General features: G+C 45.3%; 1 protein-coding gene across 2 annotated transcripts in view; it reads right to left on the reverse strand.

The window, feature by feature from the left end:
- The window catches only part of nrxn2a (neurexin 2a), a 145,860-nt gene that overhangs the window by 111,800 nt on the left and 17,461 nt on the right, over positions 1–16,599 (reverse strand). Inside the window, exons 2-3 of one of the 2 annotated variants that reach the window (XM_084564753.1) lie at positions 11,058–11,362; positions 7,385–7,546 (exon numbers count right to left, since the gene is read on the reverse strand). In XM_084564753.1, coding sequence (XP_084420879.1) covers positions 7,385–7,546; positions 11,058–11,362 — 467 coding nt within the window. Of the gene's footprint in view, positions 1–7,384; positions 7,547–11,003; positions 11,363–16,599 lie in introns of both variants that reach the window. The other variant, XM_084564752.1, reaches the window with a different exon arrangement.

Genomic DNA, 16,599 nt, shown 5'->3' on the forward strand with positions numbered 1-16,599 from the left:
ATTAGAACACCTGATTCTGATCATTTGAATGGGTGAGCGAATACTTTTGGTAATATAGTGTATTTTACATGCATACATCTTTCTGCAAACAGAGGCTGCTTCTTTGAGCAAAATGCTGACCAGAATGCTAATATGAGCACATAATCAAGGTTGATGAATGTTTAGTAGGTAATATTTGATATGTTCATCACGTTAGTTTGCCCAGATAGCATTGTCGTTTTTTTCTCCAACTTTCTTTACTGAAAAGGATTTTTTTGCATACAGACATATAGCAGAAGCAAACAGTTATCAAAATAATTGTGTGCCCATACAGTTATGCATTTACATGTCACAAGGCTTATTCATGTCCCTCTTGTCCCTTCCAACACTGTGAACAAACTCCATTTTTCTCTTATTGTAGCGGATTAATGTCAAGAAGTGAGAGAGGAAGAGGGAGTTGGGAACATAAAATGGAGCGCAGCGGGTAGGGTGAACCTACTTTTTCGAGGTGCACCCAGGCAGATGAGGGCACACTCTAGTCACCCAACCAGTATGGGAGTTTTAGCTGCTTTAGTTTATAGCTGCCCAATAGTACTGTCTGAAATTAGGGAGTGCAAATCCACCATCACTCTTACAAGACTGTAAAAATTATTTCCTAATTCTTGCAGGTTCACAAAAATGTGGATATTTTGTTGTATCTAGTTTATCAAAAAATCTTTTTGTAATAAGTATAAGAATGTGCTGAAACAGGTAGAGGAACTTAGGGAGGTTGGCCATTTTAATTAAATTTATCCAACCTACCAGGGATAGTGCTAAAGTGGACCAATGCTCAAAGTCACTTTCCACTTTCTAAACCAGGGGGATAATGTTTTCCCAAAACATATCAGATAGGATAATCGTAACCCTAACATAGACTCCCAAATAGCGAAATTCATTATCAGTCCACTTAAAATGTGCTAATGTGGCCAGATGGCAGTTGTAAATTATCACTGACCACAAGGTAGAGCTAAGGTTTTGATGGTAATGTCATTATTTTTCTAGGCTTTTGGTCACAAACACACAAACTCACAACATAGCACTGGTTAAACAGAAATTGTAGAAGTACATCCTGTAGTAAATCTCATGGTGGCACCAAAAGAAACTACAGGTATGTATGATTTATCTTTTGGGGAACCACAAATAACTGGACTTGAATCACATTGCATTGTTCATAGTTGAGATATTTCAGTCTGGGCCAAAATGACGGACTATAGACAGACTGAAATGATGCAGCTCCCACCAAAAATACATGTGTACCTTCACAAACTGTACTGGTTAGGACTTGGCAAGTTATACTGATATTTTGACTTGATTTCCAAAATAAACATTTGAGATATCTATTTATGTTAGTTCTCGCAGAGCACCTAAGTCAAACACATCTTGTAGCCTCCACCAATAATTAATCTACTTTATAAAAAGTGCCATTAAGGTCTTTATAAACTCTGCAAAACTCTCACATATAATGAAGTGTGTGTTACTTTGCTCCAACCTGCTGCTGCTGTTACCAGCTTAGTCAGGTTATTTCCTCCCCATTTAAGATAAGATAAGATACGATACAATAATTTATCCTACAGTGGGATAAAAAATGCTTTTTTGTGTATTCCATATCTCAGGGACAATTCTGTTCTGTCCTTGGTGCATTGTACTTCCTGCTGAAGCTGGACTTCATGGGGATCAGAAACGGGGCTTAAAACAGTGTAGATGTCTCTGACAATAGTAAATTCAGCCATATGAGTTGGGTAGTGACCCCAAGAAAATCTGCCACCCTGTTGCCTGTTTAATCATTTCTCTGCCTAATATATCCTGGGAAAAGGAAAGCATTTTTCTTGCTTTTAACGCCCATAGTGCATCATTTGCTTTTTATAAGATTGCTCAGCCCATTAAAAATTGGTGAGACCAGGGTGAAATTGGGCATTAACCCATAATTCACTGCTTTGGCTATAGAACCTCTAATGCTAAGTTGCAGATCTTAACGTGCTTGCTCAAGATAATCATTGTGACAGGTTCTGGCCAGAGTTGAAACACTTCAAAAATGTCGATGCTGTGAGGAAAACTGGACTCAGTCAGTGTTTTTCAAGAATGAACACGAGGTGCATCTGATTCTTATGTGTATTAGTGCTACATTCCCAAAGGGATTCTGACAGGAATCGTCGTCGTCGTCGTCGTCGTCTTCCGCTTATCCGGGTCCGGGTCGCGGGGGCAACAGCTTCAGCAGGGAAGCCCAGACAGCCCTCTCCCCAGCCACTTCCGCCAGCTCCTCCGGAGGAACCCCCAGGCGTTCCCAGGCCAGACGAGAGATATAATCCCTCCATCGTGTCCTGGGTCGGCCTCGAGGTCTCCTACCGGTGGGACATGCCCGAAACACCTCTCCCGGGAGGCGTCCGGGAGGCATCCTTACCAGATGCCCTAGCCACCTCAACTGACTCCTCTCGACGTGGAGGAGCAGCGGTTCTACTCTGAGCTCCTCCCGTATGTCCGAGCTCCTAACCCTATCTCTAAGGCTGAGCCCGGCCACCCTACGAAGGAAACTCATTTCGGCCGCTTGTATTCGTGATCTTGTTCTTTCGGTCATTACCCAAAGTTCATGACCATAGGTGAGGATTGGAACGTAGATCGACCGGTAAATTGAGAGCTTCGCCTTTCGGCTTAGCTCTCTCTTCACCACGACCGACCGGTTAAGCATCCGCATCACTGCAGATGCCGCTCCGATCCGCCTGTCGATCTCTCGCTCCCTTTTACCCTCACTCGTGAACAAGACCCCGAGATACTTGAACTCCTCCACTTGAAGCAGGACCTCCTCCCCGACCCGGAGTGGGCAATCCACCCTTTTCCGACTGAGGACCATGGCCTCAGACTTGGAGGTGCTGATCTTCATCCCAGCCGCTTCACACTCGGCTGCGAACCGCCCCAGCAGGAGCTGAAGGTCGCTGTTCGATGAAGCTAAGAGGACCACGTCATCCGCAAAAAGCAGGGACGGGATCCTCCGATCACCGAACACAACACCCTCCCCCACCCGGCTGCGCCTAGAAATTCTGTCCATAAAAGTTATGAACAGAACCGGTGACAAAGGGCAGCCCTGGCGGAGTCCAACCCTCACTGGGAACAGGTCCGACTTACTACCGGCTACACGGACCAAACTCGCACTCCTTTGGTACAGGGACTGAATGGCCCTTAGTAAGGAGCCATCCACCCCATACTCCCGGAGCACCCCCCACAGGATGCTCCTGGGGACACGGTCGTAAGCCTTCTCCAGATCCACAAAACACATGTGGACTGGTTGGGCAAACTCCCATTTCCCCTCCAGCACCCTAGTGAGGGTAAAGAGCTGGTCCATGGTTCCACGTCCGGGACGAAAACCGCATTGTTCCTCCTCGATCTGAGGTTCAACCATCGACCGGACCCTCTTTTCCAGCACCCTGGCATAGACCTTGCCAGGGAGGCTGAGGAGTGTGATCCCCCTATAGTTGGAACACACCCTCTGGTCCCCCTTTTTAAAAATGGGGACCACCACCCCGGTCTGCCACTCCAGAGGTACTGCCCCCGATGTCCACGCAATGTTGCAGAGGCGTGTCAACCAAGACAGCCCTACAACATCCAGAGCCTTGAGATACCCAGGGCGGATCTCATCCGCTCCCGGAGCTCCACCGCCGCGGAGTTGTTTTACTACCTCGGCGACTTCTGCCCCAGAGATTGGATGGTCCAACCCCAGGCCCTCCGGCTCCGTTTCCTCTATGGAATACGTGTTGGTGGGATTGAGGAGCTCCTCAAAGTATTCCTTCCACCGCCCGACTATATCCTCAGTTGATGTCAGCAGCTCACCACCCCCACTGAGAACAGTGTGAGCGTGTTGCCGCCTACCACCCCTGAGGCGCCGGACGGTTTGCCAGAATCTCTTCGGAGCCGATCGATAGTCTTCTTCCATAGCCTCACCGAACTCCTCCCACGCCCGAGTTTTTGCCTCAGCGACTGCCCTCGCCGCAGACCGCCTGGCCATCCGGTACCGGTCAGCTGCTTCAGGAGACCCACAGACAAGCCATGCCCTGTAGGCCTCCTTCTTCAGCCTGACGGCTCCCCTCACCTCCGGTGTCCACCAGCAGGTTCGGGGGTTACCGCCGCGACCAGCACCAGCGACCTTGCAGCCGCAACTTGCAACAGCCGCCTCCACAATGGCGGAGCGGAACATGGCCCATTCGGACTCAATGTCCCCCACCACCCCCGGGACGCGGTTGAAGCTCTGCCGGAGGTGGGAGTTGAAGACCATGTTGACAGGTTCCTCCACCAGGCGTTCCCAGCAGACCCTCACTACTCGTTTGGGCCTACCAGGTCTGCGAGGCGTCTTCCCCTGCCATCTGATCCAACTCACCACCAGGTGGTGATCAGTTGACAGCTCTGCTCCTCTCTTTACCCGAGTGTCCAGAACATACGGTCGCAGGTCAGATGATACGACTACAAAGTCAATCATCGACCTACGACCTAGGCCGTCATGGTGCCAAGAGCACCGATGAACAACCTTATGTTCGAACATGGTGTTAGTTATGGACAAACTGCGACTCGCACAGAAGTCCAATAACTGAACACCACTCGGGTTCAGATCAGGCAGGCCGTTCCTCCCAATCACGCCCCTCCAGGTCACGCTGTCATTGCCCACATGAGCGTTGAAGTCTCCCAGCACGACAATGGAGTCCCCAGTCGGGGCGCCATCCAGCGTCCGTCCTAGGGACTCCAAAAAGGGCGGGTACTCTGAACTGCTGTTTGGCGCATATGCGCAGACAACAGTCAGGACCCGTTCCCCGACCCGAAGGCGCAGGGAAGCAACCCTTTCGTCCACCCGGGAGAACCCCAACGTACAGGCCGATAGTCCAGGGGCAAGCAAAAAGCCCACCCCGGCCTTCCGCCTCTCACCCGGAGCAACTCCAGCAAAGAAGAGGGTCCAACCCCTCTCGAGGACTTGGGTTCCAGAGCCGACGCTATGTGTCGAGGTGAGGCCGACTATATCTAGTCGATAGCGCTCAACCTCTTCCACAAGCTCCGGTTCCTTCCCCGCCAGAGAGGTGACGTTCCATGTTCCGAAAGCCAGCTTCCATAACCGAGGATCAGACCGCCAAGGCCCCCGCCTTGGTCTGCTGCCCGATCCCCATTGCACCGGACCTTTTATATTCCTCCTGCGGGTGGTGGGCCTACAGGGAGGTGAGCCCATGTCTCCCGTTCGGGCTGGGCCCGGCCGGACCCCATGGGCGAAAGCCCGGACACCAGGCGCTCGCCCACGAGCCCCAGCCCCAGGCCTGGCTCCAGGGTGGGGCCCCGGTAACCCTCCGGGCCGGGTACACGTTCTCCTCTTGGTCTTCTTCATGAAAGGTCATCTGAACCGTTCTTTGTCTGGCCCTTCGCCTAAGACCAGTCTGCCTTGGGAGACCCTACCAGGGGCAAATTGCCCCGGACAGCATAGCTCCTAGGGTCATTAGGACACTCAAACTCCTCCACCACGATAAGGTGACGGTTCAAGGAGGAGTCTTTTAATGTATATGCTTTGCACGGCACAGTCTCTCAACTAAAGGCTTCTCCTTCAAACACCCTACAATAGGAGAATCAATGGAAAATGTGAGAGGTGATTTTCTATACTCCGAACATGCTCTGCATATGTTGTAGGAAGGAGTAGTGTTGTGCAGATCAACTCTGTGGGATTTTTCTGCACATCTTCAACTTGAGCATCAGTCTGGAGAGAGTTCCGCTCCTGTGGAAAACATCCTGCGTTCCTGGTTCCAGTTCCCAAGACTGCGCATCCCAGTGAGCTGAACCACTTCAGGCCAGTAGTCTTGACTTGTCATCTGATGAAGACCATGGAGAGGATCATCCTGGGCCACCTCACACAACAGGGACCCGCTGCAGTTTGCCTATCGTCCAGGCATAGGTGTGGAAGACGCTGTCATCTACCAGCTGCACAGATGCTTTTCCCACCTAGAGAACACTGGTAGCACTGTGAGAGTCATGTTCTTCGACTTCTCCAGTGCTTTCAACACCATCCAACCATCACTGCTCAGGGGGAAGCTGGAGGGAGCTGGAGTTAACAGTAGCCTGGCTGCATGGACCACCGACCACCTCTCCAACAGGCCGCAGTATGTGAGGCTTTGCGACTGTGTGTCTGATGTGGTAGTCTGCAGGGTACTGTGCTCTCTCCCTTCCTCTTCACCCAGTACACATCCTACTTTACACTCAACACGGACAGCTGCCACCTCCAGAAATTCTCTGACGATACAGCCATTGTCGGGCGTGTATCTCAGGGAAACGATCTGGAGTACCTGGAGGTCATCGCCAACTTTGTGGACTGGTGTGCTCTGAACCACCTGCACATCAACGCCAGCAAGACAAAGGAGGTGGTGATTGACTTCAGCAGGAAACCACATCTGACTGCACCGGTGAACATCCAGGGCTTGGACATTGAGGTCGTGGAGGAATACAAGTACCTGGGTGTTCACCTCAACAATAAACTGGACTGGACACACAACACATTCGCCCTGTACAAGAAGGGCCAAAGTCGTCTCCACCTGCTTAGACGACTGAGGTCCTTTGGAGTGTGCAGGTCACTGCTCAGGACTTTCTATGACTCTGTGGTGGCTTCTGCCATCCTGTATTCAGTTGTCTGCTGGAGCAGTGGGAGCTCAGAGAGGGACAGGAAGAGACTGAACAAAGTAGTCAGATGGGCCGGCTCTGTCCTGGACTGCTCTGTGGACTCCATCGAGGAGGTGGGTGAGAGGAGGATGTTAGCCAAGCTGACATCAATCATGGACAACCCCTCTCACCCACTGCATCAGACTGTTTCAGACCTCAGCAGCTCCTTCAGCAGCAGACTGCTGCATCCACGCTGCAAGAAGGGACGCTACCGCAGGTCATTCATCCCAGCTGCCATCAGGCTGTACAACACCAGCCTGAGTAAATAGTAACTTTTTGCACAAATAAATCTGCTCTTTTGCACTGCCTTTTTGCACAAAACCACTACCTCACCATCTCATAGTTTAAGCAATTATTTGTTTGTAGAGTTTATTCCACCGTTGGCAAACTGTATATACAGAATGTCTTTATATTTCTAGTTTTTTTCTCTATATATTTTTCAGAGCATTGTTATTTTGTATATATTTTTCAAATTTGTATTGTGTCGTTTTGGTAACTCTTTTTTTAACCATGTCGAAGTCGTCATTGTCTTCTGTATATATATTTGCCAAATTCCGTGCTACTGTGACAAGGAAATTTCCCATACGTGGGATTAATAAACATGTCTTATCGTATCTTATCTTATCTATCTTATCTTATACAAGGAGGGCTGGATAGTATTTCCAGTGCCCTGCTGAGACTGAGGTCAATCTGTACTCACATCCTTCAGACAGCCCATGAAGTTGTTGCTGACCGGGGAGCCTGGCAGGTCAGCTGTATTTAGGCTTCCTCCTATATAGAAGAGATCATCAGAGCCCAGCATGGTGTAGTCCTCCTGAGTATAGCCCGTGGTGGTGAGAATCCCATCCACCAAGATAGTCACCTAAAAGAACCAATGTGAGAGGAGTGCAAGGCAAATAAATTACAAGATATGGGGAGATTTTAAGCTAAACAGAAATAACTGGCCTAATTATTTCATGTATATCTTGATTCTAGTTGAGCTTGCCTTAATGTTGGAGCTTGAAGGCAATTACAAGGACAGCTTTGAGGGGTTCACTAAACTCATCAGATACCTGTTTCTGACATATTGGAAGGGTAGCAGTGGATTCAATATACATACATATTCCTTCCACTGGTATTTTGGCACCAAAGCAGAATGAATGTTACAGTATACTCAATTATTTAAGATTAAAGATAGCAAGCTACATTACTGTTATACTGACAGCAGCAACACAAGATTACACTAGTATCAATGTCATCAGAACACAGAACAGGAAATTAATGGCTGAACGGGGCTGTAGAAGTAAAAATTATATGCTTGTTGCCATGACAATGAGCCTACAGTTAACACGTATTCCTGAACAAATGTAACAGCTCCCTCTTAGGAGTAATAAGTGAAAACAATTACCTTTTTCTCTGTGTGTGTGAGAAAAGCTATTGTGAAAAACTATTATTCTCTTGTAAAAAACACTGGCTTTGATAAAATGCATTTAAGGTAAAAAAAATGACAGCTACAGGAGGGCAGCAGGCATGGATGTTCAAGGATTTAGTTAATTGTTCAGATGTCTCTGGGCATTCACGGTCATTTTATAGGTGCAGGACTTGAGTAGAGAGACACTGCAAATAAAATTCTTTGTCAAAAACAGGCCAGTAGTTTGTAGTTTGATCCCATGAGGAAGAGGAGTAAACAGCCTCTGCAGCTTAAGTGTACACAGTTGAAATGTATTTGTGTCTAAGTATTTATTGCGTTTAACTCAGATTTATCATTTATTTTAATTAGGAAATCACTCAACATATTCAAGTTAGAATAAGCCTTACAAGTTAAAAATGGAATGCCTTCAAATATAAAGAAAAGGATGACAAAACTGAATTAGATAGATTCAAGAAATCTTAACTGAAGATGACATTTAAAATGTGGGTTTTATAATCTGAGTTTTATAAGCCTGCAATTTTACATTGCATTGTGAGAATGGATTAACATTCTTTAATCTCTTGTACCTATTTTGTGAATATCGTAGTATTTGAAAGCAAGAGAGTAAGAGACAAAAGAATGACCTGAGATGGTATGTTCAGGTGTCAGGTTTACAAAGCAAAGTCTTGCCTCTCCTGCTTTTGCTGCTACTGACAGATATCAAATTCTGTCTATCTAGAAGTGAAGGCTTGGGTATCTTTGGTTGGACATTATACAATTAAAAAGCTTGAGTGTGGACAGGAGAAACAAGAACATGTTCAAAGGAAAAGAAATTACTAATTTGAATCATATCCGGGCTGCAGATCTGGATCGTGCAATTTGATTCAATTTCATCATAACGATTAAAGGTTAATGTGCAGTACATTTATAACTGCACATTTATCAGTAATGGAAAATTGGTTTCAAATGCAAATGTATTGAGAGTTACTCAAAATAATTCTGTTCAGGTGGAACAACAACAGATAATATATGTGCACATTGATGCTCTGGGCAAGTCAATAAATAGGTGGATGCATCATTAGCAAGGGCCGAGAAGGAGAGAAATGAGATCCAACCAGTTTGTCAATGACACTAAAAAAACAGACAGATGGGGAGGGAGATTGTAATAGGAGGAATCCTAGCCTGAAAAGCACCACCGGATCTAATAAAATGTTTCCACCAGCACTCTCTTGGGAGTAACAGTTCCTCCTATCTACATGTCAGTGAGGTAAACTTATCTGTGGGTAAAGCAATTTACACAGGGATCAAATGCAAGCCTGAAAGCATAAGTGACATTGTAAGCATTGGATTGCCGCTCTTTTGGAAGCCAGGGTAAGGAAATAGATGTGGAGGAGGATGCAAGTATATATGCAGGTTAGTGTGACAGGTTAAGAATATATTGGTGATGATGAGATACAAAATGAGTTCTTTTCTGGCAAAGAAATCCAACATTTACATGCATTCCACATTTTTGCAAATGAATATTGATTAGTACACTGTATCTGTAACTGCTAAATGTATAAATTACGTAATAAATCAGTGTAGTGTTGTGTTCATAACTTCAGGCTGGAAGAAAGCTGTATGATTTGTTTTTAATTTATTTTACTATAGGAAAGAGAACTCCAGGACATCTAGGTTTTCTTCAGCAGGTGGTAGTTATCTTTTTCTGTCTGCACGATGTTGCTGCACCGGCAGTCCGACTATCAGTTTGTTGCTGCTTGTTAGCTACTGTTACTGGAAACAGGACTGATGAGAGCAGTGACACCACACAGTCTACACAACACCCCACAGACCCTCAGAAATAGGTAATTACTGCATGTGCAAGTACCCACAGTGTTGAGTGTTTTGTCCAAACAGTGTTAATGATATGAAACCTTTGGGTTGAGCTGTACTGTACAGTAGCTACAGCAGTACGGGAAACATAGAGTGTATTCATGATATATATTCTGCCTTTTCTTGCAACTCCTGATTCTGTTGCCTGAGTGGCTACAACCACTGAAATTATCCTTTTGCTTTTTCTTTAAGAGCATTTCCTCAGAAACATTTGTTCTGTAATTAGAACTGGCATCTAAGATTATCATAATCATCATCATAAATCAATGTGATGGCTGATGCAGTATGAGTTGAGTCTATTTTTCAGTAATGGAAAATTGGTTTCAAATGCAAATGTATTTATTATTATTATTATTATTATTATTAAGCATACCTGAAAGAGATTCACCTACATGATAAAGCATGGTTGTTTTTTCTATTGTCACTTTGAGGTAATTTCAGTGTGGCTGCAAATCACCCAAACTGTATCTCATAAGCCAGTGAAGCCAGTTTCTTATCTACCGATTCTTGAAATGCAAAGTGTCAAGAAAGCCTGAATGCAGTAGCAACAAACATGCCTGATTCCACAGAGTGGAGATTTAGTTGCCTAGCTGCTTTGAAAGACAGACAAGCACGTTTTTTAAAATAAGTGAGTAATGTAACTGATATTGTGACTTACTCCATTGCACTTCTTGTATATCAAGTGCAATGGCTAAATTTTAAATGTTTGAAGTTATTGGAGATAATCACCCCACTGGTCTTTATTTTGGATTTGCTGCACCTAAAATGAAATCTAACATGCAACACCAGATGACTTAGAGGTGTCACTCTTTTTTCTCAAAGATGAAGACTTTATATGTGCTTTACATCCATGAAGATGAACTAAGAAATGTCAGGCATCTGGTGGTCACTGGCAATATTGCTACCTGCGTTGGCTAAGGTGGCAATTGCCAGTATTGTCCACTTTGAGGGATTTAGTAGGAACCACCACTGGCATAAGATGACATTACAGTATACAGAAGTGGATTTCTCTTTTGCATACATGACTTTAGAATCTTTATGACATCTAACAGCAAACAAGGTAACATCTATACATTCTCCCAAAAGTTGTCAGGAAATTGATGTTACGTACCTGACGGAGGTTTCGCGTCACTCGCACATCATGCCAGGCATCGTCATTTAATTTCCCACTGGCAGGTTCCACCAGGGCTTCAAAAGCACCAGAGCCCAGGTTGATGACCAGCCACAGAGCTCCATTCCTCAGCGACAGGTTGACGTAGTCAGCTGATTTCCCTGTGTGAAGCAGCAGGCCATTCCTCTGCAGGGTACGGAAGGACAGCGTGATCTCGTCCAAACTACTCTGAATGGGAGTCTGGGACAGGTTGTAGCTGAAGAACTCATTGCCTTTGAAGGTGGCCACTGACTCCTTCTGCTGCCCTAAAAGGGGAAGAGAAATGTCTTAGAGAATTCTTCCTGTCATCAGGCTTAACTTTATCTTATCTACCTGCTACATTTACTACTTTTGTACGTTAAGGGAGATTGGGTTTGTAAAAGTGACAGGAAAATGCATAGCTTAACAAATTGTCCATTATCACTTTACTGGAACAGACCATTAACTTATTTATGGAGATATAAATCACTGTACAAGTTGTCAGTGGGAGAACACATAATTCTGTGTTGTTTGCACATTAAAGGATACTTCAGGTGATGTTCTATATATTTTTTTCTTTAATTCCATAGAAGAACAGAGGAAACACCAGTGTCACAGTGTTGCATCAAATCCTAACAATACTCTCAACAATTGCATTGTTTACTCCTATCTGAATCAAATTTGCAAAGACTTATAGAACGCCAGTTTTATTCTTTGGTCAACATTGATTCTATATATATATGTGTGTGTGTGTGTGTGTGTGTGTATTGGGGTGGGACTCGATAAAAAAAAAAAAAAAGAATTGGAGGCTTTGTAATTAATTAATCTTGATTCATCACATTTTAATCGCATAACAATATTTGCCCCAAAAAGCAACATTTTTCAATTTAAATGGTTTTAGTGGACGAGTGAATCAAATTATAGACACAGACATGAATATTGTAAACTCAAGCTATTTTAATGTCTGGAAAAATGCATTAAATTGCATTTCAATTAAATGCAGTTTCAAACAGTAGAAAAAGAAAGAAAATATCCCTGGCCAAAACTGAACAGACCTAAAGTTAAAGTGCCATTTTAAGTACTTTAAGTACTTTTTCAAAACAGTATTGACTGTAAATGGTAAATAAAAAAACGTGTCACGTGTGCACCAGTGTAATCGGTGTACCAGGAAATGCACTGACAAAAGTTCCACGTTGTTTGGAATGCAAACTGCGATTAAATGCGTCAAGCTCGGGTCCTCTACCAGAGGCCTGGGAGTTTGAGAGTTCTCTGCAGTATCTTAGCTGTTCCTAGGACTGCATTCTTCTGGACTGAGGCTTCTCTTGTTCCTGGGATCTGTTGGAGCCACTCTTCCAGTTTGGGGGGGTCACTGTCCCGAGTGCTCCTACTACCACGGGGGCCACGCTCACCTTGACCTTCCACATCTGTTCCAGGTGTTCTTTCAACCCTTGGTACTTTTCAGCCTTTTCGTGTTCCTTCTTTCTGATGTTGGCGTCAGCTGGTATCGCCATTTCTATCACCACCGCCTTCTTCAGCTTTTTGTCTACCACCACTATGTCCAGTTGGTTAGCCAGGAACTGTTTGCCAGTCTGGAAGCTGAAGTCCCACAGAACTTAGGCCCTGTTGTTCCCAGCCCATTGGGATTTGGGTACTTCTATTCCATACTGGGTACAGATGATCCTGTACATTATTCTAGCCACTTGGTTGTGCCTCTCCATGTATGCTGACCCAGCTAACATCTTACACCCTGCCACTATGTGCTGGACTGTCTCAGGGACATCTTTGCACAGTCTGCATCTTGGGTCTGATCTCTTGTAGATCTTGGCCTCTATGGCCTGTTCTTGTGCTGCCATGATTAGTGCCTCTGTGCTGTGTCTGAGTCCAGCCTTTTCCAGCCATTGGTAGGTCTCGATATCAGCCACTTCTTCAATTTGACGGTGATACATGCCATGTAGGGGCCTGTCCCTCCAGGTTGTCTGCTCCTCTTCCTCTGCACTCTTATTGGGTTTCTGTTGCCTGAGACATTCACTTAGCAGTTCATCTTTTGTGGCCATTTCTCTGATGTACTCTTGAATTTTTGATGTTTCATCCTGGATCATGGCCTTGATACTCACTAGTCCTCGACGTCCCTCGTTCTGCTTAGTGTACAGTCTCAGGGTGTTGGATTTGGGGTGAAACTCTCCGTGCATGGTGGGGAGCTGTTGTGTCTTGATATATGTGGCTTCTATCTCATCATTTGGCCATCTTATGATCCCAGTGGGGTATCTGATGACTAGTAGTGCGTACACATTGATGGCTTGGAACATGTTCTTGCCATTCAGCTGACTTTTCAGGACTTGCCTTACTCTAGGTATTTGGTTGTGGTCTACTTACTTGCGGCTTCCTAATGGTTTCCATTAGCCTGTGGGATACCAAGGTACTTGTAGCTGTAGGGTTGTCTTCCACATTCCCATCGAGTTCTGGATGAAGGCTCTTAGGTTCCTGTTGATCTTATACAGTTCCAGACATTCCAGTATCCATGTGTGGGGCATTGAGTCGTAAGCTTTCTGATTGGTCTGTCTGTTTTTACAGTCTTGGGCGACTGCTCTATCGACCAGTAGCTAGTGCTTGGCTCCTCTGGTGTTGCTATCAATTCCCTTCTGAGCCCCGCTCATGTATTGATGATGCCTGACAGGGCCTTCCATGTTGTGGAGAGACAGGTTATTGGCCGGTAGTTGGATGGGATGGGCCCCTTCTGAGGGTCCTTCAGGATTAGGACTGTCCTGCTCTGGGTTAGCCGCTCGGGGCTAGCCACTCTGGGTGGGACCCATCCCTCAGCAGCTGGTTCATCTGTGCTGCTAGGCATTCATGGAGTGCAGTTAGCTTCTAGCTTCCAGTAGGCATGGATCATATCGGGGCCTGGTGCTGTCCAGCTCTTCATCTTTGACACTCTTCCTTGGATGTCTGCCTGGTTACTGGTTCTTGTTCTGGGAGGTTGCTGTGGTCAGCTCTTAGGACCACTGGCCACCTCAGCTCTTGGTGGGTCTGACCAGTTGTTATTTCCCTGCCACTGAGAATACACATAGGCTGGTTCAGTGAAGAACAGCTTATTTATTCTGCTGGCCTCTGCCTCCTTGGTGTATCTCTTCAACCGGGTGGCAAGGGCTGTAAGTCTCTGTTTGGCAGTTTTGAGTGCCTCAGGTATGGAGAGCTTGTTGTACTTCCTTGGTGTCCCTTTATTCACCATGCTGCATTTCTGTAGCTCTGCTAGCTGGCTAACTTCTCTCCATGTTGCCATTATTCAGATTCAGAAAACTTTATTTGTCCCCGGGGGGCAATTTAAGGCACAAGTGCAGCTTAATGTGCAAGTACAGACATTTTAAGGAGAAAAAAACTGAAATTAAACAAGATACAAAATATATACAAGATACAAAACAAAGTATATACAAGTTACCATGACATAAATGTTATACCTATCCAAAATGTCCATGGAGAATGTAAACAGACTGTATAAGTAAAATGACTAAAGTGCGAATGCAAACATTAAACAGTAGTTACAGGGATTATATATTTACAAATTACAGCCAAGGTAGAATGGGTAATAAATAAAAACAATCAAGAGTCTCTGGTATGTGAGTATGGGGGCAAAGAGGGTGTGACTGTGCTATGGTTGTGTGTGAGCTGGGGAAGAGTCAGAGAGAGAGAGAGAGAGTGTGTGGGGAGGAGTTGAGGAGGAGGATGGCTTTGGGGACGAAGGTGGCCTTTCTCCTCTGAGTTCTGCAGGCGGGGTAGCAGAGCCGTTGTCCAGAGGGGAGCCTATCTTATCTTGGGGAGCTTATCATGGCCTCTTGGCCTCTCACCGTATCTTCCATGGTGGGTGCTGTCTGTTATGGTTTGAGCCCATCTTGTATCCAAGCATTTCAAGGGTTACTGTTGCTGTACTGTGTATCAGCTTATTGGTCTCAGTGATGGTTCCCGTAGGTATTGTTGTTAGTGCTGCATTCACATCCACTAGTAGATCTTCTGAGGGTACTTTACAAGTCAGTTTCGGTATTCATCAGGGGTTCCAGGTCTCTAATTGGGCCACGATCTTTCTTCTCAAGTCAGCAGCTCTTGTACTGAGACTGTTGGAATCTGTTGGGGCTTGGTACCCAATCTCTGATTATGGGGGTGACGGTGGCATCTCCCCGCTGACCTGTCGTCCTGGCTCCCCCTTGCCATAGCACTGTTGATGTACCTCACCGATCTCTAGTTGTGAAAGGAGTTTTCGCTTGTGGATGTTGGAACAGTGGGCTAACAGTTGTTTCGTTGTTAGCCTTGATTGTGGGTTTCGAAGTAACCATTGGTCCCACATTTGCTGCATGTATCCCTTCTCTCTGGGGTTGCTCATATGCAGTTGAAACCAGATGTTTACATACACTGTGTTAAAAGACACATAAGCATTTTTTCCTCACTGTCTGAAGTTAAATCAGACTAAACCTCTCCTGTTTTAGGTCAGTTAGGACTACCAAAATTATTTCTATTTGCTAAATGCCACAATAATGAGAGAGAGAATTTCTAAGAGAATTTTTTATTACTTTCTTCAAAGTCAGAAGTTTACATACACAAAGATTACTATGGCTTTAAACAATGAAGGAAAGAGCTGATGATGATGTCATGGCTTTGGAAGCTTCTGATACTGTAGGTTAACAGACAACATTTGAGTTAATTGGAGGCACACCTATGGATGTATTTTAAAGATACACCTCAAACACACTGCTTCCTTGTTTGACATCATGGGAAAATCAAAAGAAATCAGGAAGAAGATATCAGGAAGAGAATTGTGGGGCTCCACAAGTTTGGTTCATCCTTGGGTACAATTTCCAGATGCTTGAAGGTGCCACGTTTATCTGTTCAAACAATTACACGCAAGTATAGACACCATGGGAATGTCCAGCCATCATACCGCTCAGGAAGGAGACTGGTTCTGTGTCCCAGAGATGAGTGTGTTTTGGTCTGAAACGTGCGAATCAACCCCAGAACAAAAGCTAAAGATGCTGGCTGAAGCTGGTAAGAGAGTGTCATTCTCCACAGTGAAATGAGTCCTGTACCGACATGGGCTGAAAGGCCACTCAGTGAGGAAGAAGCCATTACTCCAAAAGCAACATAAAAAAGCCAGATTACAGTTTGCAAATGCACACAGGGACAAAGACCTGAATTTTTGGAGACATGTCCTGTGGTCTGATGAAACTAAAGTGGAACTGTTTGGCCATAAGGACCATTGTTACATTTGGAGGAAAAAGGGGGAAGCTTGTAAGCCTGAGAACACCATCCCAACTGTGAAGTATGGGGGTGGTAGCATCATGTTGTGGGGCTGTTTTGCTTCAGGAGGAACTGGTGCACTTCATAAAATAGACGGCATCATGAGGAAAGAACATTATGTGGAAATATTGAAGCAACATCTCAAGACATCAGCCAGGAAGTTAAAGCTTGGGCGCAAATGGGTCTTCCAAATGGACAATGACCCTAAGCCATCACAAAGCCCCGATCTCAATCCCATAAAAAA

This window comes from Chelon labrosus (assembly GCF_963514085.1).
Source record: "Chelon labrosus genome assembly, chromosome: 17".
Lineage (NCBI taxonomy): Eukaryota > Metazoa > Chordata > Actinopteri > Mugiliformes > Mugilidae > Chelon > Chelon labrosus.